Source organism: Epargyreus clarus, unplaced genomic scaffold (genome assembly GCF_041222505.1).
Source record: "Epargyreus clarus isolate Ecla_fem2 unplaced genomic scaffold, WU_Ecla_fem_2.2 ptg000015l, whole genome shotgun sequence".
NCBI classification, from domain to species: domain Eukaryota; kingdom Metazoa; phylum Arthropoda; class Insecta; order Lepidoptera; family Hesperiidae; genus Epargyreus; species Epargyreus clarus.
In genome coordinates, this window is record NW_027332223.1 from 9,879,366 (window position 1) to 9,907,323 (window position 27,958).

At 34.6% G+C, this 27,958-nt stretch overlaps 1 protein-coding gene across 6 annotated transcripts in view; it reads left to right on the forward strand.

The window, feature by feature from the left end:
• Positions 1-381: 381 nt before the first annotated feature.
• kkv (hyaluronan synthase-like protein kkv) overlaps positions 382-27,958 on the forward strand; it is a 29,493-nt gene continuing 1,916 nt past the window's right edge. For 2 of the 6 annotated variants that reach the window (XM_073080616.1, XM_073080620.1), the window contains exons 1-19: positions 382-532; positions 9,171-9,279; positions 18,087-18,331; positions 19,281-19,447; positions 19,710-20,037; positions 20,541-20,740; positions 21,017-21,335; positions 21,419-21,639; positions 21,896-22,163; positions 22,318-22,580; positions 23,329-23,539; positions 23,891-24,091; positions 24,732-24,958; positions 25,436-25,603; positions 25,683-25,988; positions 26,069-26,310; positions 26,402-26,555; positions 26,639-26,791; positions 27,040-27,216. In XM_073080616.1, coding sequence (XP_072936717.1) covers positions 9,185-9,279; positions 18,087-18,331; positions 19,281-19,447; positions 19,710-20,037; positions 20,541-20,740; positions 21,017-21,335; positions 21,419-21,639; positions 21,896-22,163; positions 22,318-22,580; positions 23,329-23,539; positions 23,891-24,091; positions 24,732-24,958; positions 25,436-25,603; positions 25,683-25,988; positions 26,069-26,310; positions 26,402-26,555; positions 26,639-26,791; positions 27,040-27,216 — 3,945 coding nt within the window. In that variant the 5' untranslated portion in view covers positions 382-532; positions 9,171-9,184. Of the gene's footprint in view, positions 533-9,170; positions 9,280-15,978; positions 16,281-18,086; positions 18,332-19,280; positions 19,448-19,709; positions 20,038-20,540; positions 20,741-21,016; positions 21,336-21,418; positions 21,640-21,895; positions 22,164-22,317; positions 22,581-23,328; positions 23,540-23,890; positions 24,092-24,731; positions 24,959-25,435; positions 25,604-25,682; positions 25,989-26,068; positions 26,311-26,401; positions 26,556-26,638; positions 26,792-27,039; positions 27,217-27,375; positions 27,553-27,958 lie in introns of those variants that run through there. The other 4 variants (XM_073080619.1, XM_073080615.1, XM_073080618.1 and 1 more) reach the window with 4 other exon arrangements.

Genomic DNA, 27,958 nt, shown 5'->3' on the forward strand with positions numbered 1-27,958 from the left:
TTAAAATGAGTTCCAAAATAAGTACCTTATTGAATTATGAATATAGTACGTACTTAAACATTTATAAAAATATTTTGTTATTACTTAGTGGTATTATTACTTAAAATATTTAAAATTATTGGAACAAAAAAATATTTTTTCAACTTTTTATTGTGTGCTTTAAATTCGCAGTTGTCGATTATTAAAAGTAAGCTTAAAATAAAAATATCTTTTGCACTACAAGCAGCTGAAATCTTATTGATAGCATCTTAATGTACATCATCAACAACCTGATCTTCTAATCGGTTGCATCGCCAAGTGTCGGTTAGTTTAGCGAAATGTCCAAATTCTGAAGCCAGTGCCGGTAAACCTTGCCTCAGCGTGAGTCAGGAGATTGTAAGCGAGTAGAGTGAGGGGTCGGCGAGGTTGCGCAGTGAGCGCCGCGACCCCGCCGCGCGCGCACCATGCTCCGCGCGACCGCCACCGCGCTGCGACTGTGCGACAAACGCTGGATTGTGAAGTGATCACACACTGGATTTCACTATATCTCACAGTAAGTCACATACGTCTCTTTATAGCGCGAATAAACCAACTTTCGAAGCGCGACCTCTTCCCGCGCTACGCGATCAGCTGCGAAAGTTCGATGTGATTATTTGAATAGTACTCGTATATATCTTACACCTGGTATCTTACACCCGATTTATAAAAGAAAATACTACACTTAAATAACCATATTAACAGAGGCCTATAGTTTCACTTTCGAAAGTGTAAGTTCGTGACGTAGTTTCTACTCTACATCGTATTTTTTTAAAAGTAGGTTGTATAAAAAAGTAGGCCTTAATAGTATAAGACAAAAATACCTGTCACAGTAACGTTAATACAGTTCTCATTGTAGGAGCTTAAGTGACTATTTACTCAGAAAAAGTGAATGTAGGAGGAACAAGTTTGTGTTTGCGATCAAACGTATCTGCATATTCTAAGCTTTAATAAAATTAATTCCTTCGATAATATGTATTCTATATTATAATGAGTTCTTACAGAATTACTTAAACCAAGCAGCTACGTGTGAACAAAATTACTACTGAACACTAGTATACAATACTAGGTATATAGTTACTTATATACATTGCAAAATAAATGAATTAACAAACGAATACTTATCTTTAATATGCTAGTAGATAATACTTATATCCAAATTACTACGTATAGAAATATAAGCTTAGTTAACTTTTCCAAAGTATATCTTTAATTATATAGCCACTGTCTTGCTTTAATAACTGTTTATGACTAAGTATTATGATATGCGATCGTCAAGGGCATTAACGGCCTAAATAATTAGATTGTAACGGGCTATTTACTTCATATGGTTACCGCATCTTTTTGTATACTTCGTATATACACAGGAGGATAGCGTGGCAACCCTAAGGTCGTACGCATATCCGGTTCCGACGGAGGGTCGTTCTCACTTGAACAAAACAATTTTGTCATTTCCGCGAGCAATTATGTAAACTTAATGAGTTAATAAGTAACTTGCGCAATCTGATCGTAGTTAGCAATGTTACAAAATTTATTGAACGTTATTTTTTGTTTGCTCACGACATCTATTAGCATAATGCAATAATGCGTTTTGAGAACTAGTTGTGTATTAAGTAATCCTTCTCGAATTAAAGTGAGTGTTCAAATAGGTGCCTTAACTTATTTGGTTATCGAGTGACGTGGAATGGAGATAAAGCATAATAAAGCTACGAAACGCATTGTTCACGAGCATTATTTCTATTATTCTAAGTTTGATATATGCCATGCATGTACAATACATGCTTAGACAAAAACTCTATAAAATAGTAAATAAATTCGAATAGTCTAAATAGGCTCGTAAATTGTATGAACACAAGTATGTAATGCGAAAAGGAACAGAAGTCAGAATTTGTCTCACGGAAAAAGTAGCTCCATGTAAAGGTACTTAATACCAAGTCGTACCTACTTAAAGTATGTACCCAAGTAGTAATTGTCGCTTTATGGTCACGACCACATAAAGTCTAAGTTAGTGCTTAACCTTTTCTGCTTCTACCACTTGATACATCATCTTGTTTAAAAACTTAAGTAGGTGTATCACAATTTATATTGATGCTGTATAGAATGTAATTATTCCATTACACTTTGAGCTTACGGTGTGTAGCAAATACCAATAATTTTACGCTGCAACGCTTATTGCTTTATTCATGTTTTAGAATTGTTTTAGAAATGCCTAAAAATTTATGCAGAATTCTCTACATTGGCGAACTATGATCTAATTTTATTTAATTGAAACATACCAAAACAAAAGATTTGATAATTCACTCTTATTTAGTTAAACGTTTGTTAGACGTTGCAGTTGTTTCCGTTTAAAATCTTCTATTAAATAGATACTTACGTGATGGACAAGTACCTACATTTGAATTGTGAAGAAAATGATAAGTTATGTTTCGTTGAAATAAGTTTTTTTTTAAGAAACGTATATGCGTGATGCATTTAAATTAAGACATTATTCAAGAATCTTTGTAAAAAGTGTTACATCAATGTTGGCACGTCATGGTTAAGTAACCAGTCATGCTACAGTTACTTAATAACAAAAATATGAAAGATTTTTTCAGTGCTCTACAAAGATCTCCGTGATCACTGATCATGTTTTTAGACCGCTTCTCTGATCTTTTAGAGTTATAAGCGAAACTAATTGTTACTTTGAAGGTGGTAGAACCCTTTGTGGTTCGACTCCGGCGGTACCACCGCAACACCTATTTCTACCTAATAACAGCAGTGTTAGGCGCTGCTGTGTTCCGGTTTGAAGGGTGTGGTAAGGGAGACATACTTTTCCGAGGCGTTCCAGCTTAGTCCTCAGGGGTAGCGGCGCATCTGTGGCCGACCTCAGGTAGGAATATCTAATCCTATCTGGGGTTGATTACAGATGTCCATGGGCGGCAGTAGCCACTTACCATCAGGTGGACTGTATGCTCATCTGCTACTCTTATATTATAAAAAAAAACTTGCTTTAACAAGATAAATTAACATAGTTAGGGACCTACAATCGTATCTATCATTTGTTTTTGCATTATCTACGAATATTTTAATGAAACTATAACTCTTACTTATCACTTATCATATTAATTCAACTTAATAACACCGTTTGCTCATGAATCTACTCGAATTAATAAGGGTTCGATAATGCTGCATTGTATCAATATGAATTGCACGTACATAATATCCGGCTTATGTTCTAAAGTAACTAAAAGTTAATATTAATGTATAGAACACTGCAAATATGAATACATTCTAAACTTGGTCAAGGTAAGTGAAATTAGGCGTTAATTGATTTACGCATTACTTTTTATATTCCTAATATGTTGCAAGACTATCTTGCACGCAAATTGCAAGTAAAATTGCACGAACTTATCATGTCAGTTGTAGATAAGCTACACGTAGTTTAGTTATTGTTAATTCAAATGTGAATTTATAATTGTTCATGTTCTTTGAAAGTGGTCTGGTTATAACAGAAATTTTAATATAATACTAGCTGTCCCGGCAAACGTCGTGTTGCCATATAAATGAAAAAATATTAAGGGTAAACAACCTTTATTACTTTGAGTATGAAATATAGATAGTAGCCGATTCTCAGACTTACTGAATTTGCATATAAAATTTGGTGAAAATCGGTAAAGCCGTTTCGGAGTAGCACGGAAACTAACATTGTGACACGAGAAGATATAAGTATATAGAAGATATACTATCCCTACATTTATATTTAATAATTATTCATTACATACATACATCTTAAAACACACGATTATTATGTTTAAGAGTAGATATATAAGTTATGCGCTGGTAGAAACAGAGCGCTACGACTAGTGCCCTTTGTAAAAGACATCAACGCACGCATAGGTCAAATTCCGATTTAAATGTAAACTCTGGTAAATCGATTTAAATTTGATGTATATTTATTTTATATGTATATTTTATTGAATTTAAGTGTATTATTATACATTTTGCAAGAAATTCTCCAAATACTACATTAATTTCTGAGTTTTATACAATTAAATGTTATTAAATCTTGCACTTTTTCCGTAAATATCTAACGTATATGGGACAAAACGAGAGATGGGAGATCGCACAATAAATACAGTCAAGTTCGGCAATAACAATTACCCCTTTCTGGTCTTTCTATATGATACTGAACTAATAAATCCACAGTGGTGACTTCGTATATAAAGTTAATGGAGCAAAAGTACAATGTGAATAAAATGAGTGCAGCTGATATGGTGCTGCAGTGAACCATTTATAGAAGGAAATATTTTATTCCAATTATATGTGCATTCCAATGTCCAATGTGCATACTCAAAAGGCCATAAACACTATGTTTCTTTATAAAATATAAAATTTTATTATATATATTTTTCAATGATAAAATGTAAGTCGTTAACTTTTATTAAGATAAAACGTACCCGATTAACTAACAGGAACATTGCTTATTTATTATATATTTTTATAATGGTAGAATAAGTGGATGACAACTATTTCTCTAAAGTTCTTAAATTATATTCCGGTATGAATGGATATGTCCACAAGGATAACTAGGTTTTAGTGCGGCCCACGAGTTGCAGTTACATTCTAGTTATCATGATAGCAGTTAGTCATTTAACACTTCTTTAAATAACAATTTGAGACATAAACCTTTTTATTGTTTTATTTATGAACATCACCATTAGGTATTTATAAATTCAATTAAAATATACAACTTGGTCATAATTGCTCTTATGAACTGCGGTCCGCAGTAGGCAGATAGGGAGACAAGTAGACTAGAGTCGCACACCTTTGAGATCTTTTTTCATGGTTTTATATAGAATACTCAGCCATGTCGGTTTCTAAACGATGTATTTCTTTGTATAATAGAAAAGTCGAAGAAGTGCATACCATAAACGTGAATCCGTAACTCATATTACGAAGTATAATTGCTTAAACTTTCATTAAGTGAAAAATCTACAACAAATTTAAGTTCAATTTATACTTATGGATATCATCGAAAGGTAGTTATTGCAGACTGCTATAGCCTTAAAAGATAGTACGAAATATTATAAGTAGGGTGGGTGGGACACAGCGAGGTCATCCTGCCCCTCGTTTACCGTCTCTGCCTTCGACGACGCTGATTTATCACGCTCTAGCGAATTTCTAGCGCGCTAATTTGATGCAGGTAGCTACTTAACCTGCCTTCGTGCTACTCTGACACACATTTTTATTTTAATGAAGGTTACTTTTGACTGGCGAAAAAAATTAAAAAACAATGAAAACCTTTCATAATGGTTGATATTAATATAGAGCTTAAGTAAATTTTTATATTTCGTATAAATAAACATGTGTGGAGAACAACCAATACTAAAACCTGTAACATATGAGTATAATAATACGAAGATCATTATACTAAAATATGGATTGATAATTCTGAATATTCATTAGTTTGAAGCGGAACTTACATTGATCTGTCAAGTTCTGAGGTGGCTCTGTTTTAGTCAGTGATTAATATATTAACATTTATTATTTTATAGATGCTGTCAAGAAGTCGAAATCACGAAAATACGATATTAGTTTTAATTTAAATGTTAATCAATTTTAGTGTTTACGTTATAGAAACTATATTTTAACTTAAATAACAAACTAAATACTGTTTTTTCATACGACGACTTGAAGACAAAGAAAACATCAACATAAGGCTAGGCAGAACTAGCTCTACAAGCAGAAAGTCTCGGTCTATATCTCACTGATAGTGTCATGTATTTGTGTAATAAATAACAAAGAATGTAAAGCTGGGAATGTAAGGCAGTATTGCGTAGTCGAGATCGTATCGGGGGAAGGGGGTGGGGAGCCAGCTGTTGGCCGCCAGCAGTGAAAGTGAGTCCGCGTCAGCCTCCAGCTACGTAGCGCTCGCGGTTACACATGGTCTTACGTTGGAAATCGATTGGATTTTTGTTCTTAAATAAATAATCGTCTTTATGTTGTATAGGAAATTATTACGTTACTTTTCAATCTAATCATAGAATGTAACGATAATATAAGTTATATCTACTTACTTTTCTTTTTCATAGACTAATTATAACGTAACGTGTTTGATGGACTTATACATATTAACTATATCACTTGGATACTTATAGGATCTTAAAAGACAATAAATTATGTTCTTCCAAAATAGACACCAACTAAAAATGGAAACAAGAGACAATTTTCCTTTTATTTAAGTCATGATTAGTCAAAGGTGCCGGTTAGAATTACCTAAATGTTTATTATTTGGCAAACAAGGAGCATGGCAAAAAACGCCGTAACTATTGAACCAACAAATAAACTTAGAAGTAAATCGCAACCTTGTTAATAATTACTACAGATATTTTGGTGCTGTACCAGATAAAGTTGCTGTAGTTTGTCGTTTATCTAACTATTTCGAAAATGGCAGTAAAATTCGACTTGGTCAATAGTTTCATTTTGCGATTATACGTATGACACATAAATCCAAACTGTAAGTGCAACATGTGTTCTGTTAACAACAAACAAATAACGTTTAATATGTACTCTCGTTCATACGACGTTCACCGGAAATATTTTGGCCATGACAATAACACTATTGTTTTAATTTTCATGGATTCTATGCATCTAATGTTATAAACAATTTAGCTTAAGTTAATATGCAATTTAGCCATTACATTTCGAAGCTTACCTACTTTAAGATATATGCCATATACTTCATATGGCTATGTGGATATATGTCATATGAAGTAGGTAGGTAGTGTAGGGTGGTACCCGGTAGGTAGGTACATAATATGTAATTATTATGTATTTAATATTATTTACATTTAATTTCTGACGTTATCTTTGACGACTTTAATAAGTCTTCGTATTATAAATATAACACGAGTGAAGCACTCGCTTTGTTTGCTAGTATTACATCGAAGGCGACTGAAAAAGCCTTAGAATATGAAGCTAGGGCGAGGCTGGTCAGAGTCGCTGACCTTGCGGCCGTCGACGCGCCGCAGCCCTCCTCCGCTAAACTACTACTTCGTTTTATTAGGATACATAAAGGCGATTACAATAAACAAAAAACTATTACTTAAGGTCACTTCGGGTTGTCTAGGTAGAAACGTGAATTCAATATCACGCTTAGGGCGTATTAAGGTCGACTACAATAGAATTCTCTTTGGGATTGTTATTGACGTCAGTTGGTAAACAATTGTTCTTACTTAAAAAATGGAATGCAATGTAAACAACATTACTGTAGGAAGTATTTTAAAGCCATTGTTTATATATCGCGCGAGAAATAGTGGTTACAAGTATCTACAGTAATAATATGTATAGATAAGTATTTCTTAAAAATGTATCTTAGGTCAATACCATTAGATGTTAGGTATGTCAATCTGATTATATATGATTACACAAAGGCAACCGTCCCATAAAAATATCCTTGATAGTGATGTATAAATTACGATTGACATAATTAATGGCTAAGTTTAGTTAATATGCCATGGTAATAGGTAGTTAATCATATAAGTGCGTGGGTTTGTTGACTAACAAAACAATTTAGGCCGGTTACATCGTTCCATTTAGCAACAATATGATTTACAGTATAAACGTAAAGATATCTAGGTATATAGAAATTTATTTCGCCCTCCATTTTAAAATTACAGCTAGACAATCTATGTGTATCTTAAAACAAATATTCCTTTTGATTTCGATTGCTAATTTTACTACATTGAGCTTTTTACTGAATATCTACATATCTACCAAATACCTATGCAGGTAGCGTTTCGGCATGACAATTAAAAATTCCTACTTTTGAAGTTCTAAATGGGATCTACATCATGTTATTAAAAAGACTTCAACGCGTCCGGAATAAGAAAATTATACAACAGTATCTGTTTTTAATATCACGTTGAGTAAATGTTCATGTTTATATTATTTTTTATATACCTACTTAGTTTAAACTATATACCGTATAATACAACGATAGAAATTGAAAGATGGAAACGTCACCTAACGTTAAGATTGGGATAAATCTGGGGAAATCTGAATAACCCGCAACGCTAATCACAATCTTTTACTCGTTTTTAGGCCTTACACCCCAAAGGAAGTTCTTGAAGGACAAGGGATTATTATATAATTGTATTTAAAGTAAATGATAATCCCTGTAACGTAGCCCACAAGGGATGAATGACCGGCAAGGTCGAAGGTTTACTTACGAGGAATGTACATTGTACAAGGTATGCGCAAAGACATGATTCACACAATTGCCATCTCAATGCGGATTATTCAAAAAGAAATAAGAAACAAAGAAAACTTCTCTACGTGTAGGCGAATAGTATAAACTACACATACTCCAAAGCATTCTGTTTATATCCTATTTGTTGTGGGCAAAATGATCTTAAATACGTAATTTATTCTTTATTACTTCTTATATAAAATTATACAGATAGGTATATTTTACTTTTCTGTTTATATGATTTAGTAGATTTAGTATAGTAACTTTAGTAGAGCAAGTCGACCTACATTAGATTAGATTTGTATTTCTATATTCAAATTTTAACTGCATCCAAACGTAGAAAGAGAACGCGTAGAAATGAGTCGTTAAAAATGCGAGCTACCCATTGACTCTACCTATATGAGTAGCAAGATTAGAAGGCAATTTTTATAATGATGATGAATTAAATTTGAGTCATAATTTTACAGAACATAAAATAGCGAGGAATCATTATTTGAAAATTTCTTAGTCATGTCTTGAGTAATACGGGTAGGTACATAATTACTTATTTTACCTTAACTTCGTATTAATACATTTATTACCAGAATTTATATGCATTAAAAGTAAATGCTGTAATGACTTGCCGAGAAAGTCATAAATTGTTAAAGTCACGGTTCACTTTCCTATTGCATAGGCGTGACTCGTTACTAGCTAAAATAGTAAGTACACAAAATGAGAAAGCTGTAAAATACACTAATAATTATAGTAATTTCCAAACTCTTCGGCAAAATAAGATAATAAGCAACAAATTCTACTTATAATTCAGATTCAATAACATTCTTAATTTAATTTATGTTCAGCGTAGTTACTTAAGTATACCTACTCAACTCAATGGGAGAAACAAATTAGATTTATGCGTATTTTATGTTGTTTTCTTTTATTACAGACACATAATCAAAAATGGCTGCGTCAGGGGGGAAGGCGCGGCGGGAGGAGACCAGCGACAACTCGGACGACGAGCTGTTGCCGCTGAACAACGACATTTACGGTGGCAGGTTGGTACTACTTATTTTTTTAGTTATAATATAGAGTGGATGAACTGACCATTCGTTTGGTCGCTGTAGCCTATAGAATGACAATGCAATGAATTAGACTTACTAAGTTGGGATCAGTGGTCAGCCAGATTCATTGCTGCTCCTAATGATAAGTTGAAACGCGTCGTTAAGTGTCTCTTCCATATCACACATTTGTTTGCCCCTCGTGCCGCAGTGGTCACATACCGTATAATAAGTACCGTTAGGTAAATAAATACTTAATCATGAATCTGCGAGGAGGTATGAGTCGGTAGTTATCTCTGATGGACCATAAATGTGCAAAATATTTTCACAAGTAATATAAGATAGTTTTAAATTAAGTTATGCGGAAATAGCATGCGTTAAGGCTGTGGTTAAGGTGCGAATAAGTGAGAGTCCATGTGTTGTGAAATGCAGATATAAAGGAAGACAGCATAGAAAATCAATAATGCACATTGCACACGTACAGTTTTATCCTGTGCCATGCCACAAAATGTTTTTTTTCTGCGATAATCCATGCCGTCACTACAGCAATGCGCACTATCATTAAATAGCGTAGGTACACTTAGATGTATCTACTTAGGTTTTTAAATACCTCCCTCCTATTTTCCTACTGCATAAAATCGTAGTCGGGCATATCATGAACAGTCATCTACTGATGGCATGGCCCTTAGATTGTTGGTTTATTTACCGATTTACAAGTGGGTAAAATTAAAAATGTGTATTGTACACTAGTTAGTATATCTCAACGATTTCATTCCTGTACAGGCCAAGTGACTTATGCTTTTGTATATTTATTGTTTTATGTCTTTAATGTGTTTATGTCGTTCTTTGCTACTATATTTATTGAAAATAAAGAGACATTATGATAACACTAATGGAACATCAGCAAGATAAATGCCTAAAGGCCTGAAAACTACACATCGATCATTTGGCTTATCACTATCCATTTTGCTGTGAGCGCGTATTTAAAATATTAATGAGTTCAAAAAAATGTTTAATTTAGTTGATTAGTTTAGTTAACTGGTTATTTTTGGCAATTTCAACTTAACACATTTTTCAAATTTAGTTCAATATACAGGGTGAATTTTTAAAACGGGCCTTCAGGGCCAAATCCGAAACTATAAGGATTAGCGAAAAATGCTGAAAGGAGTTACGAGGCCGATTTTGATAAAAACTAAAACTGCATCATAATTTTTTTTAAATATCTTTTTCCCTAGCCGGGAATCGAACGCGTTCATTTTGAAAAAAAATACACCCTCTATATTATTCCACCATCCGATAGTGTCGCTAATAAGGATCAAATTCTGGGAAGTAATGTTATGTGACAAATTAAAGGAAAAGGAAAATTTTGAAGAAAATACATATTTCTCCATACATTGCCATACTAATCCTTAAGGATTATACATAACAAATGATTTATGTGTAATCTTTAGAAACATACGTAAGTCATACCATTGAAGAATTTGTTGGCTAATCAACTAATTATTCGATGTTATAACCGTGACATACGGCTTAGTATGAGAAAGTAATAATTTGGCAAGTAAATTACCGCCGTTTTTAGGATTTATTTTTTAATAAACATAGATAAGTGATTAAATAGTAAATTGTTATTGTTTGTTGTTTATAACTAAGTTTCAACAGTAAATATGATTTTCTATATCTCTTTGTTTAGTTATCACTCGGATTTGACTCGAAAAAGACATTCTCGCAAATTGTCAATTTTACATCTGTATTAAACGAAACTCCGCCCATAGCAAGTTAAATCTATTATAATGGTCCTAAAAGTAACCTTAACTATGCCGCACATAAAAATATAAATTCTTGAAGAACAAAATGTCCATTTCGAATGATTTGAAACATTGAGCCAAAAAATTGGTAATACGCGAAATGTTTAAATTGATGAATGGCGGGAACTTAACTGCCAAATTAATATAAAAAAATATGTATTTTCTTAAAATTGAGGTTTTTCCTTTAGTTTGGCATTTATCATTACTTCCCAGATTTTGATCCTTATAAGCAACACTATTAGATACTGGAATAATATAGAGGGTGTATTATTTTTCAAAATGAACTCGTTCGATTCCCGGCTAGGGAAAAAGTTATTTTAAAAAAATAATGATGCAGTTTTAGTTTTTATCAAAATCGGCCTCGTAACTCCTTTCAGCATTTTTCGCTAATCCTTAAAGTTTCGGATTTGGCCCTGAAGGCCCGTTTTAAAAATTCACCCTGTATATCAAGAATAGAAAACGGTGTTCGTAACATATGCGATTGAATATTTTTTTATTTTATTGCCATTCTTTACATATTATATCCAGTCATGACTAAACTACATTAAATTTCTATATCCGCAATAATGTGGTTAGAGCCACATCAGCCTCTTGGAACGCATTACATTCCCATCATCGAGGCATTGAGCAATAAGAAATGTCGCAATCATAAAGATATCTAGTCACCAAAGATAAACGTCTACATTCGATATTGTTCAAGACATTAAAGATGAATAGGTCATTTTTAATATTATACCTACTGGGTATTTTTAATCGCTTTAACATTAATGACATAACTTTGTTGTAACATTAAAACCTGGAAAAACAAAACTTTTAGCCAAGTATTTCAACAGTTTTTCCTACTCTACATCTTGGTGGAATATTTATTTAATACCCACATGAATGTTTTGCAAATATAAAACTTTAAAAGCTCTCCGTAAGAAGTATGTAGATTGTATAAACATAATAAACACAAAATAATCGTCTTGTCAATTAGCGTGAAAGGTTACTGCTGCCGTTATACACATGAAAATTTTGATCAATTCATCTTATGATGAGATTTCAAAATATTGTACAAATCTTTGTATGTCTACATCAATCTACACGTACATAGTTTACATACTAAACGCTCAACATAAAATAAATAAAAAAGACGTTTTGACCAGTTTTATATATTAGTCATCGCACTATAGATTCATGAATAAATTATCGTATTGGCTACGTATTTTTAACGCGGAATTCAAACCATAATATCATTCAACCTACTGTCATGAATCTTGTAGAGGCATATCGACATAAACATTTTTCGTGATATTAAGGTAAAAGCTCTACAATACAATAATAATTTTATTGTTTGTTGTCACAAAGAATCCTGAAAAGGACAATAAAGTCAGTTTGCTACAGTACACGAGGTTGGCTCGGTCAGTGCGGCCCGGAACCCGCTCAAATGCCAAGGTTGTCAACTCTGACGACACAACTTTCGATCGAGCTACGGCTGCGCCACATTTTTGCGCCCCACTTCTTAGCACTTAGTGGTCTATGGCAGAAATAGCTTCTCTGTATTAGTATTCGTTATTTCAAGCCGTGATATTATAAATGTCACAAACCTTACACTATCATGTTATATAACGCATTTTAAATTACACTCATAAACAGTTTTATAACACTTGTTATGAGTCCCATATCATACCTATCTTGGTTTACGTTTTGGTAGATTTTTAATGTTACTACACTAAACCTACTTTAAAATCGAAACTTAGGCTTCATACATTTGATATTAAATTCATTCTCAATGAACTTCAATTACCGTTAACATGTAAATAAACTTTATATTTACCTTACGTTGTTAAAAGCATGCAACGCAAAAGCTAAACATGTTTTGTATCAACTGCAAATATGAAGGCCGGACAAGTAACAAATCGATTTGCTTATAACATTTCGCATCATTACGATGCCATTTTGTTATAAGCTAAACGAGCTTGAGAGCTTACAAATATTATTTGGTCTTAAAGCTATTATTAGCTATGCTCAGTCTGTTCTGTCTTGGCGTCTTTAGTGTCTATTCTGTAAACAGATTTTGCTAGCAAATTTTAAAAGGGTTTAGTCATCTCTACAAGTTTGCTTATTTTTGAGCCACATGATCGTAGTATGGTTATAGGTAACATATTTTTTGTAAAAAAAAAAAGCGACAAACGTGCATAATGGGTATATAAAGGACACAGGAAAGTGAAACACTAATGAAACTAGAAAGAAACCATAGATACTTATGTCATACCACATGAAGACTGCTTCAGAAGGAAGCCTTTTTCCTCACTTCGCAAATTTGGAGCGTGATCCAGGCTTATTTCGTCTCTTTGCTATCGGAAAGATATTTATTGTGAATAATCAAGAGAGTAAAATTTACCTACTACCGGATAAGTACCACTTTCTTGAACTAAATAAATTATTTCTTCAGTCGTTTTAAATCTTGTATACCTAATTCTTAGTAGAGCTACTTCTTGTAACATACAAACAGTTTGTGTTTAACTAGCGGCCACGGGGTCGAGCGTGAGGAGAATATTAGATTACAACGGGTCTGCTACTCTGCTCTGCGGCCTACCATTCTATATTAACTATTCTGTTACTTTAAAACAAAACATATTTAATTTGCAAGAAAAAATGTGCTCGCGGTGATACGTGTACTGACGGATATAAAGTAGGCACACGTACCTGTATGTAAATATGTAAAAGTAAAGAGTGCATACGTTCCTACGGTCCGTATTATGACGTGGTCATTGACCGCTGGACTTCGGGCATGGATCTGGAGATGGTGGTTCGCATACTAACACCGATCTCTTCATTGGGAAGTGATAGGTGATTTTATTTGAAAAATAATACAATAAATATCATAGGTATACAATAAAAGCTAACTAAAAGTTATTGCCTATAACTCAAACCTCTTTTATTATGTGTCATAATTTATTTTAGTTACTATCGATTTTTATAGAGTCCAATAAATATGAAAATTGAATGCCTATAAAAATAAGTGCATATTTAGTCATTAATTTTAATCGAAACAATTTATTTAAGGGGTTTGATCAATCATTTCAATTTATCATGAAATTTCTTGCCCGGTGTAAATAAAACCCGGAACTTTTAACACGTGTGTCAGACTATTGAATGGATCGTAAAAATGTTATTATAAAAGTTTTTTTTTGTGAATAGACGAATAGGTTTAAGGTAACCATTCTTGCAGAGCTGTTACATTAGAAACATGCCCATGGACTAGCCACATGCTTTCGTAAGTTTTCGTGATGGCTGGTGACATTGAACAGGCTATTGTTATTTCTTGCGGTTCACGATGACGCAGCTCAGACGGTTTTAAATCTTATACACGTGAGCATAAATGTCTTTTAAATGTTGTCTTCAAATTAAATGAATAGAAGCAACGTTGAGGTATTAGCTCAGACTTTACTTCAATATTATAGGTCTGAATCGTGATTGCTAGAAGGTCGTAGACGGCGTTTTTTATTCGCTTATTTTATTAGTAAAGATATAAAATCAATTTGTTTCTTCGAATAACTAATCAAATGTTATAGCTAGTAGTTCTGTTACCCAAAAAATATTAATTGAGCAAAATAAGTATAATATTCAAAGTTTGTAGTGTTATTTGTGATTCGCCTACGGAGGCACCTCAATCACATCTTTCTGCTTAAGAACAGCAGTGTTAAGCGCTCCTGTGTTCCGCTTTGAAGAGTGTGGTAAGTCATACTTATTAGAGGCGTTCCTACTTAGTCTTCAGGGGTAGAAACGCATCTGTGGCTAGCCTCAGGTACGAACCTAATGTTATCTGGGGTATCGTATCTGCATCGGCGTCACTAACATAATCAGATGGGCTGCATGCTTGTTTGCTAGTTCAATATAAAAAAATACTTTAGATATATTATGCGTATTTTCAGCATTTTTGTTTTATGTCATGTGAATGACGCGATACAACGATTCTATTATATTATTATTTTTCATTTATTATAAACTGACGAGATAAAAACAGGTTTCAATTCGACGACATTTTCGAACAAGCGTTTTATAAAGGTTAGCGGTATTTAAATTTAACTAGTTTGGTAGCAAAATTAATAAAAATGATAGACGTAGCATAATTCATTAACGTAAGATAACACATTAAAACAACAAGTTATTAAAATGAACTGGGTAATTTGAATGATACTTTTCGAAAGAGAATATAAACTTTCATTTCGGTCGCAAGTACCATAGCATCGGTATGCGAGTGTGGTGCTAATTAGTACTCGGCGATGTAATTTCACGAAGCCACTGCTGCAGAACGAAGACTGGCGCACAGTGTTCCAGATACTACTTCCTTAGACAAAGTGTAGATTTCTTAATACAGCTATATTCAAAAAATTATTACACCCATTTACAAATTAGGGACGTTTTCTGAGAGAGCATAATGAAGAAAGTTAAAGGCATATATGCCTAAGCTACCCAAGTGGAGATTTGATTATACGTCTCCGTACGTAAGAAAATTCTCCGGTATTTAGGCTAAGTTGCTACGCTTTGTTTCACCCTTAAACCCATCACTCAGGTGGGTACCGAATTAGTTTCTGGTATGCTTATGGGCCCAAAATTATAATAGTGGTGTGAATTGTGAATTTTTTACTATATTTTATTATAGGTCGTCTGATGACCATTAGCAAAAGAATAAAGTTAAATGGGGTGGCAGCTATATTTAGAGGCCGGTGGATACCTACTTCAAGTTGTTCTTTATTCCATATTTTGGTATACTTTATTTTGAACCAATGAACACGTACTTACCTACCATTTGGCGAAAACAGTAAATTAATATTCACATTTTGTCCCATGATGAACAATAGCGGATCATTTGGTGGTGCGGACGCGTGCCTTCAGCAGTCGCTATTGCGATCACACCGTTTGCTGTCCCCGATCGAACAAAACAATGAGTTATTGAACAATATTCGGACGGGGAACACATATTCGACTTCTACTACTTAATTATTATAATAAAAAGTTCTCAAAAATAAAAAATGTTTTTGAAGTGCTCAAATGTGTAGTGCAGTGATGTCAGCTTGAAATCGGCAAAATGAGTGATACCGGCAGAAGGACCCATTATGAAAAACATGATCACGAGGAACCTATATACGTTGCCAATAATAATTCAATTTACAGCAATGGGACCATCCACTACTGTAGCATTTACAGGTATCTATCTAAAATATTACCCCTGAAAAATATATATCTGATGGTTACAAAGTCCCTATTTAAAAAGGTGACTGGTTTACTTTGAACGAATGTTATCTTTAAAATCTAAACTCGAAATATTGTTATTTTGTATTAATTACTTGTATATTTTACATGTTAATAAATTTAAAAAGAATACTTCATTTGCTATCCAAGCATAGTTCTGAGAAATTGATATTTAATGTGGCGTCCATCAAATTGATATTTAATTTTAAATTCATATTTAAAAAATTAGCATAGCTATTACTACTCATAGTGGGACATAGTGTAGACTCAGGGTTAAGGTATACGGGACTCGTGACTCTCTCCTTGCGGCAATCGGGTCTTCCTAGATACGAATTTCTCATTCGCCTTACTTCAAATTATACATAAAATTTGTTGTTTTTTTCTTTTTGGTCAATTCCTAATGCTCATCTCTCATCAAGCTACTTTGTCGCCTGTTTCCAAAAAGGTTGCCAACCGCTAGTGTACTCAAAAATTAATTAATAAAGTTACCACCACTTCCACAAACATGCAAAGAATGTTACTCTACCTCATGCCTATCATATCTTCGTTACATACTAACATGTTATAACGATTATTATTTACGGGTAATTAGATTTACAAGAAAGTGTTTTGCGCCGACCCACAGGTACCGATGTACCACCAGTCGCGTAACGGCTGACTTTCCAATGTCATATATGTGGTTGTGGACACGACGGCATATTTAATTTATTACCGGACGCTTTGAATCGGCATCTATTGCTACATTACAAATACTTACATACCACGTTCCTTCTGCACAATTTAAACTGATTTGTTATGGGTCATATTAACTGCCCCATGGTTGGATGATTTACTTATTCTAGGATTCAGAACTTGATTTGTCACTCTGTTATTTAACGTTTAATGAAATCAAGTAAAAAAGCATCAATACACAATAATAAATCAAAAAAATCGTATTTTGACCTAGTAATTGTTAGTTCAACAATATTAAATACCCACTTCTACGAAATTGCATATACATTTGGAAAATATGTGCCAGGTACTGTCAGGTGCCCTTACAGACTGTATCATTTACAATACAAAGAATACCTAATAAACGATACTTTTATTCATGGGATGTCACTCCATTGTTTCCAACGTGTAAATAAAACTATCCGTTTTCTTTGTGAGACCGAACGATTTCTTATCACGTGTGATTATCTCAAATTATATTGTCTAAGGAGTGTTACGGCGTTGGCCGGCTGCAATATTCGCAACGTCTAATTGGGTTACGCCGTCATACCGGCTCTATTACTTACGTAAACCCCACTGTCACAACAGTGGCGAGGCGAGTTACGGCTATGTCGAAACAATTATGTATTGTAACGATTTTCTATCCGTGTAAATTACCAGCAAAACTAAACATGTGAAGGTTATCAGTACAATTTAAGGCCGTAAACCTGCAGGAAGGAAGTAGCCGTAGATTAGATCGGCGAGATTTCTTGACCGAGTCGCGTGTGAAAGTTGTTGTTCTTGCCGCTTATTGATAGCAACGATACGCGTTGATTCACACAGCTGAGATGAAAGAGTCGTTTAAAATATCTAGCGACATTTTTGTCGGGAAATTATTGATATACCTAATTGCCAAGTCATTAGTTTTATTAAGTGTTTTAATGGTACCAATTACATTTGATATATTAAATGATTCAAACAAGATAATTAAAAAACAATTAACTAGATCAGGTCTTAATTCTTGTGTTGACGCTTGCATTTGACTACAACCATGTTATTCTTCGATTTCAGTCAAAGAACAGTACAAGAAACGAAAGGATGGGACGTGTTCCGAGAATTCCCGCCGAAGCAGGACAGTGTGTCCATGGAGCAGCAGAAATGTCTGGAAATGACGGTTCGGATGCTCAAGATCCTGGCGTACGCGGTCACGTTCCTCGTGGTGCTGGGATCCGGCGTCATCGCCAAGGGCACTATGCTCTTCATGACCTCTCAAATCAAGAAGGACAGGCGATTAGCTTTTTGTAATCAAAATTTAGGTAAGTATTTTTTTATTCATATTCTTCCCGATTACTATGTAAACAGAAAAAGAGAAATCAAAAGATGATTAGAGGGTATGATAGGATGAACAAGAGGAAATATTAAACTAATAGAAGTATACCTTTTTTTTTTTTTTTTTTTTTGTTTACGAGGGGGAAACCTTCAAAAGGTACCCAGTGTCGTAGGAGCGACACGGGGTTATGTGGGATTCTTACCGCACTAAAACCCCCCCGGTGGCCGTCCTCAGCGTTGCCAAGAGAACTCCGGGATCTCCTACGGAACGCAACCGGAGTCCTCTGAACGCGTTGCCCCTTCGGGCTCCTCCTAGGTGAGCGTCAGGTCTCACCACACCGTCTGGTGTTTACGACGGTATGCGACCACTCATACCGCCGTCCTTCCCGAAGTTGCTTGCTGGACGGCTCGACCTCCCAATCTTGCCGCCCGCAACCCCGGAAGCCCCCTTTTAGTCGCCTCTTACGACAGGCAGGGGATACCGTAGCCCTATTCTAGTCCCGGGACTACAGGGACACCGCGCCGGAGGCGCTATCTGCGCCTTCGGCGCCTCCTTCTCCGCGCGGGATCAGCGCGCTCCCTGGCCCGTTCGGCGTCCTCCTTGGCGACCATAACGCGCTCGCAGAATGAAACCACGCTATCCCACGCCTGATATAGAAGTATATCTATAAAGGAAAAATATTACTATTATCCGAGATTTAATTAGACGTGGACAAAATGTACGTATGTTATGTGTGTTATTATTTTTTGCATTAGATACTATAAACTTAGACCTAAACATAATATAAAAATAAGGTGTTAGATATTTTCAAATTCGGTACATAATTTTTAATAAAGTCGATAATAAAGCTACAGAGAAATTTATGACTCTTCACCTTTATTGTGTCTAACTTCCAAAATATTTTTACTAATTGCAACATTGTGATCTAATTTCAGGTAGAGATAAACAATTTATAGTAAGTTTACCAGACGAGGAGCGAGTGGCGTGGATGTGGGCGATATTAGCAGCGTTCGCCATCCCCGAGATAGGGACCCTTATAAGGTCCGTTAGAATCTGCTTCTTCAAATCTTCAAAACGGCCCACGATGGTGCAATTAGCTGTGGTAAGTTTTTTTGACAAACTCTACGTAAATTAGTATGAGCCTCAAGAAATCATCTCATCATAATATAATTATTAGACTAATTAAGTATCTAATGATGCATGACACTTTACTATTAGTTTCGTGTTTCGCCATAGAGGCTCATTTGAAGAATTCATCCTGTATATAAATCTCTACATACGTAGATTTCACATCTATGAAAATCTACGAAAATTACATAGAACCATCTGATCTTGATTTGACTTTTATCCATTTTAAATTTCAGATATTTATAGCCGAATCTCTGCACACGATAGGAATGGCGATGCTGTTCTTCAAGATTCTTCCCGAGTTGGACGTGGTTAAGGGGGCTATGATCACCAACTGCCTCTGTGTGGTGCCTGCTATACTTGGACTATTGTCTCGCAGCTCGAAAGACACCAAGCGTTTCATGAAGGTCATTGTTGACATGGCAGCTATCGTCGCTCAAGTCACCGGGTTCATTGTGTGGCCGCTTCTGGAGAACAAACCGGTGCTTTGGCTGATCCCCATCGCGTCGCTTTGCATATCGCTCGGATGGTGGGAGAATTACGTGTCCCGACAAAGTCCAATTGGTAAACATTTGCATTCTAAATTATGTGATAATTTATGAATAACTAGCTGACCAGGCAAACTTTGTACAGCTTCAGAATCTATTTATGAAATATATTTCATACTTACTCACTTCCACAATTTATTCTAAACTAAAATTAGCCAAATCGATCCAGCCGTTCTCGAGTTTTAGCGAGACTAATGAACAGCAATTGATTTTTATATATAGATACATTAATAGTAGAATCACGCGTCACATTGTGGATATGCATGTAAAAGAATTAGAAGGAAATAAGTTTCTCGCATAGTTATTCTTTGTAATTAGATATTGAAACAGGAGAAACTAGTTAAATGGGTTGACAAAAAATTATATTGACTTAAATATCTTGTGCAAGCCCACAAAAAGCACTTTGCTTTCTTTCATTGAGATGTATTTTTGACAGAACCATTTCTTTAATTTATAAATTCACGACTATATATACGACAATTTCGACAGATTTATTAATCGTACGTTTTTGTTTTTCAGGTATAATCAAAAGCCTGGGCCGACTAAAGGACGAGTTAAACTTCACACGTTACTACACCTACCGATTCATATCAATTTGGAAATGCCTGCTCTTCATGATGTGCATTCTCTTCAGTATATGGATGGACGGCGACGAACCTTCAATGTTTTTCCAACTTTTCAATCCCGGCTTTGGCCCTCACAACATTGTTGTGGAAGAGGTATGTATTAAATTACTTGAAGATTTGTGAACTACAAATAAAGGCTTTTTTGTGAAAATATTAGCAATGGGTTTATTTGACGTTAAATTGTGACTGCAGTCCACGGGATATTTAGAACGAGTCCCCGAAGACCGAAGCCCTGATATTAAATATAACGATAATAAGAATATAACAATAAGATAACATGGTCATTGTAACAAAATATACCATAGATTTATATGTATGTGTGTATGATGTATATATAAAATCTTTGAAATAAAATATTACGTTTTTCAGATTCAAATTCAACTGGGAGGCACAATGATACCCGATCTCGTAAATGCTACCCTCACTGGTGATTCGGTAGAAGTGGCGGCGGTTCATAAGTCTGCGTTCTACGTGATGCTTATCCAAATATTTGCAGCATATTTCTGTTATATCTTTGGAAAGTTCGCCTGCAAAATTCTAATTCAAGGATTCAGTTACGCTTTCCCAATAAACTTGGTGATTCCACTTGTGGTGAACTTTTTGATAGCTGCCTGTGGATTGAGAAATGGGGATAATTGTATTTTCCACGGAACTGTACCTGATTATCTATTTTTTGAAAGTCCCGCATGTACGTACACTTTACAAGTTCTATGAAAATATGGTTGATCTAAATTAAATTTAAATTTAATACATATGTGCTTTCTCTTCCAGTATTTTCGTTAAGTGACTTTATTTCTCGACAAATGGCATGGGTGTGGCTGTTATGGTTACTATCGCAAACGTGGATCACGATACATATTTGGACCCCGAAAGCCGAACGTTTGGCATCTACAGAGAAATTATTCATACTTCCGATGTACAACGGCTTACTTATTGACCAAAGCATGGCTCTTAATAGAAAACGGGATGACCAAAGAGATGTGAAAACTGAAGTAAGTATTGACAAACTTAAATTTATTTATTTATTTAATTTTTGAAACACCTTAAACTAAGGGTAACAAGGGACTAAGGGTAACTTATACTTTATTTTATTTTCTCTCATAAGGTACATTCACATATATATTATTAGCCTGCCAAAGTGTGTTTGTCGGCAGTGTTATACGTACTATAAATAAATATACGTAAGCCATAATATGACGTAAGCCATTTAAATACGAATAATACAATAAACTTTTCTGTGTATTACAGGACCTTGCCGAAATCGAAAAAGAGAAAGGTGACGAATATTACGAAACGATATCTGTTCATACGGACAATACCGGATCTTCTCCGAAAACTGTTAAGTCATCCGATTCGATCACCAGGATATACGCATGCGCTACTATGTGGCACGAAACTAAAGACGAGATGATGGAGTTCTTAAAGTCTATCCTCCGGTTGGACGAAGATCAGTGCGCCCGAAGAGTCGCCCAAAAGTATTTGCGGGTTGTTGATCCAGATTACTACGAATTCGAAAGTAAGTTTATATTCCACATTCAAATAAGATTAAGTAACTTGTGATATACAATGTAATAAATGCACATGTATTAACAATTAAGGATTTCACATAAAAATACATTTACATGTTTAATGCAACTTTACATAATACGAATATTTTGTTATATTTCCAGCTCACATATTCTTGGACGATGCCTTTGAAATATCAGATCACAGCGACGATGACTCCCAAGTGAACAGATTCGTGAAACTTCTCGTGGATACTTTAGACGAGGCAGCTTCGAATGTCCATCAAACCATAATTCGTATCCGGCCCCCTAAAAAGTACCCTGCGCCGTACGGAGGACGGCTGACTTGGGTGTTACCCGGCAAAACTAAGATGATTTGTCACTTGAAAGATAAGGCAAAGATTCGTCACAGGAAACGTTGGTCACAGGTGAAACTTAATTAAATACCCGACCGAGCTACTCGTTTGATTGGGACACTGAAAATCAGTGGCCGTGGTTCGCCGCGGTGAGGCTGAGTGTGGACCCTTTTGTTAATTTTACTGCAGCAATGTTCTGATTACACGCTTTATATTAGCTTCACTTGTATGTTTGTCAGTGAGTAACTCCGTTTTTCAGTAGGAAGAGATCAACATACATCCTTATCTTACCCTGCATGTATGAAAAAATGAAATAGAATACTTTTCTACTTTTTAGTTGATTTTATCATAAAAGCGTGTTTTTTTAGTTTTTTGAACTATATTTATTTATTTTAAAGTTATCTTTATGTCACGTAATGTTGTAGTATTTTTTACAAATAAATATTTCTTTCTTTCTTTCAAATAAATAAAATATTAATGGATGTTGGGATATAAAATATATGAAACTGTTAAACGTTACGTTTTACGTTATAACGTTACGTAGTTACGTTTTCATTTTTTCAATTTAAAAGTGTTTTTTTGTGGAGAAAGTTCATACAATATATTTTACTTTAACTAGACATATTATAATCACTTACATAATCTAAAATCATGCGAATGAAGTCGGGGTCAAAAGTCTGTTAAATATTAGGCAGTAGGTACATTATACTTATAATTATGTCTGGAAGTATTTTGTTACACTGAAAACTTATTAACTAAATACATACATAGTGGTCGAATATAGAACCTCCTTTTCTGAAGTCGGTTAATTATCTTTCAGGTGATGTACATGTACTATCTACTCGGACACCGTTTAATGGAGTTGCCCATATCAGTTGACCGCAAAGAAGTCATGGCCGAGAATACATACTTGCTGACTCTCGACGGAGACATTGATTTCCAGCCTCACGCTGTCCGTTTGCTAATTGATTTGATGAAGAAAAATAAAAACCTGGGAGCGGCGTGCGGTCGTATTCACCCTGTAGGCTCTGGTAGGTATCGAATATCCCATTTCATTTAAGCATCAAGTACATATCATAACATCATTTTTATGGTGTTTTGTTACCCCTAATCTAAAATTATATTTTTTAAACTGGACACTCACTTAAAAAACTGTACAGCAAACTGTAAAGTTTAAAAGCCAGATTGCGTTGAACAAAACATAAAAAAATTATCAAATTGGATAAGTTACCACCGAGCTAGAATATTCTTAGAAAATAACATTTACATACTGCTACACAGCAACAGAAATATGTCATCATTTATACCTGTCATATGTTCTTCGAATGAGTGTTTAAAAACATGTTTGTAAGTGTGGATAAAGTATCTCATAATAATTACAGGTCCCATGGTGTGGTATCAAATGTTCGAATATGCTATTGGTCATTGGCTGCAAAAGGCGACTGAACACATGATTGGCTGCGTACTCTGTAGTCCTGGCTGCTTCTCTCTCTTCAGAGGAAAGGCTTTGATGGACGACAACGTTATGAAGAAGTACACATTGCGATCAGATGAAGCTCGGCATTACGTGCAATACGATCAGGGTATGTATAAGATGTTCACATCATATTATACAATATGACTTTATAAAATGGTCAAATAAGAATCTGTGATAAATAGCGAAAAATGCTCTAAACCTACTGTCGGGTCAGACTTAGAAAAAACTAAAATTGCGTATTCTTTTTTTATATTTTTCTCTAGCCGGGAGTCGAAAAAGTTCACTGTGAAAAAAACACATCTATATAAGTGTGACACTCTATAGCGCCATTATAAGCTTAATTGAGCATCACAGGAAATTCAATTCTTATTTGCATGTTTCTTACCATTCTTAAATGTACTATTCATTTATAGATCTGCTAAAAAATCTCAGAGAAACAACCTGTGCTTTTGTACAGTTCTGTTTTTATATGCTATTTTATTTTGTGTTCACTGTGTAGTCTGTGCATACACATTTTAACAAATAAACTACACAGTTATTAAAATTATGTTAGTTATAGATTAGCGGAGGCGCCTAACACAGACATTTGTTTACTAGGCGATTGCAAACCACTTATTATGTATACCAATTCATTGTTAAAAAAAAATATATTTTTGATTTTTTTTTATTTTGATTTTGATTTTGAGTTGTTGTTGTTAGTAATTGAACGATCGTTATGAAAATATGCATTTCTTTTTCTGTTTTAGGAGAAGATCGTTGGTTGTGTACGCTACTACTTCAACGTGGCTACCGTGTAGAATATTCAGCTGCGTCCGACGCTTACACTCACTGCCCGGAAGGTTTCAACGAGTTTTACAACCAACGTCGTCGCTGGGTGCCCTCCACTATAGCCAACATTATGGATCTGCTCGTCGACTACAAACATACGATCAAAATCAACGACAATATTTCGACGCCTTACATTGCGTACCAGGTATTTAACCAGCAGATCAACATTGCTCTGTTTTTAAAGTGAAAATTCTTATGCAATAATTCGATGATCGTTAAGTGGAGTTTAATTTTGAGGACGGTTGGTAGTGACTTGTGACGTCATTCCACTTCCGTACATAATAATAATAAACCGTATACATAGCTTTCTTTTACTCTACTTCCGTAAGTAATAAATTATCACTTGTAGCGACGTATATCGGTAATATTGGATTATGAACTGTTAGTTTCGATTTACCATGTGAAATAGCTTTGGCGTTTCTTTTTTTATAAAAAAATATACATACAAACTTTAAATTACGTAACTTAAACTATTTCATGTAAAAACAATGCTTCTTTATAACTAAGTAATTGATATTATTTACGAAAAATAATAAGAAATTTCACTTCTATTCTGTGTACGATGTATGTTTTTTTTCATTTGGATACAATTAATATTATAACAATGTGAAAATATTTACAGATGATGTTGATGGGCGGTACTATCCTCGGCCCTGGTACTATATTTCTTATGTTGGTGGGTGCCTTCGTGGCTGCTTTTCGAATCGACAACTGGACCTCTTTCGAATACAATCTGTATCCTATATTGATTTTCATGTTCGTATGCTTTACAATGAAATCGGAATATCAAGTAAGTTTATTAACTCGCTTATTGATATTTTGTTATTGAAAAGTTATTATTATTGATCATTTTACTATTTCTATTTCAGCTATTGGTGGCTCAAATATTGTCAACGGCATATGCAATGATAATGATGGCTGTGATCGTGGGTACCGCGCTTCAGTTAGGCGAGGACGGCATAGGGTCGCCATCAGCTATATTCTTGATATCACTCTCAAGTTCGTTCTTCATAGCAGCGTGTTTACATCCGCAAGAGTTTTGGTGTATCGTCCCCGGTATCATCTATTTATTGTCTATCCCCTCTATGTACTTACTTTTGATTTTATACTCTGTTATAAATCTTAACGTGGTATCTTGGGGAACTCGAGAGGTACAAGTGAAGAAAACGAAAAAGGTCTGTACAAAGTTTAGTGAACTTATTTAATAGTTTGATATTGCGAGATAATTATTAATACTAATCATATGTATTTACAGGAAATCGAACAAGAAAAGAAAGAAGCTGAGGAGGCCAAAAAGAAAGCCAAACAGAGTTCGCTGATAGGCTTCCTCCAAGGCGTGAACAGTAATGAAGAAGAAGGATCTATTGAGTTCTCGTTTGCTGGATTATTTAAATGCTTGTTGTGCACACATCCAAAAAGTAATGAAGAAAAAGTGCAATTACTTCACATTGCGTCGACGCTTGAGAAAATGGAAAAGAAATTAGATAGCTTAGAGAAGTAAGTAATTCTTTGCACATGTCAAGAAGACTATAGATCGAAAGTTAAGTATAATAATGTGCAAAAATTAAAAATTAATATTGTATTTTAGGACTGTTGATCCACATGGCCAAAGCAGGAGCCGTAAACTATCAGTTGGGCTTCGAGGAAGTACCAGCGGCGATCCATTGGTATCAGTCGCAGAAGGTCAAGAAGATGACAACGAATCAGATTCGGAAACAGATACACTATCCACTACACCAAGAGTAAGAACTACACACATACATTTGTATGACATAGTGTAATAACACGTTATTAAGTAAATATTTCATATTTAACATTTTTTTAGGAAAAACGCGACGATCTCATAAATCCTTACTGGATAGAGGATCCAGATCTAAAGAAAGGGGAAGTTGACTTTTTAAGCCAATCTGAATTGTCCTTCTGGAAAGATCTGTTAGACAAGTATCTATATCCAATCGATGCTAACAAAGAAGAAGAGGTAATATAAAATATCTAGCAGAGATTGACACAATGTTTTATTATTTAAATTTTATTTTTCAACTGTTGATTTAATTTCACGATATAATAATAATTAAATTGGTTTTCAAATTCAAAATTAAAAAGTGTTATTCAAAGCGCTTAATTTGATTTATATTATGAATATTCGTGTTCTAATAAGATTTTCTTTCAGGTTGTATTTTATTAATATTGTCATTCTTATTCAAATGTGTTTACCCATAATTTTAGGCCCGTATTTCCAGAGATTTGAAAGAATTGAGAGACTCATCTGTTTTTTCGTTCATTATTATCAATGCCCTTTTTGTTCTCATTGTGTTCTTGCTCCAACTGAATAAGGACAATCTTCATTTTAAATGGCCGCTCGGAGTTAAAACTAACATAACATATGATGAGGTTACGCAAGAGGTAACGTGAGAATCAAATACCCAGTGATCGGCCTTCAACGTTGATTCGGGATTGCGACTATTCTCTCACTAAACCACGATTAATTCTCAAACCGTGTCACCATCCCAGTCACCCTTGAAAGTTGATGCAATTAATACCTTATTTTATGTAATTTTACAGGCTCGCATTGCAGGTGATTTGATAGAGCTTCGCAATAAATCAGTTTTTGCGTTTGTTATGTTCAATGCTTTATTCATATTGATAGTGTTTTTGTTACAACTAAACAAAGATCAACTCCACGTGATTTGGCCTTTGGGAGTAAAGACAAACATTACGTACATCGAGGAAACAGGCGAGGTATAGCCAAATATTACAAAATCCGTGTGTCCCCTCACAAGTCTAACGACCTTCTTCTAACCGGTCTGTCTGGGATGGCACACCAGCATGGAGATCCAAGACATCTTCTACACCGAGAACTAAACAACTTGGGCGTCACTATTGGTTTCACACATACCCTAATATGTATCTAAGAGAAATCCTTTAGAATAGTTAAAAACGTGGTAGACATTACAGTTTTATATTTGTTCCTATGCTCAAACATAATAAGGCCCTACGTCACAGTCCAAATGTGCACTTTACCCAACGTATCCCGAGAGGAGTCTTTCTGTCTATTAAGGTGGTGGAATTTCTTCCATTAAACACGGTAACAGGTTTATCGGTACTCCTTGTACATACCTACCTTCATTGTTTTAACATAACGGTT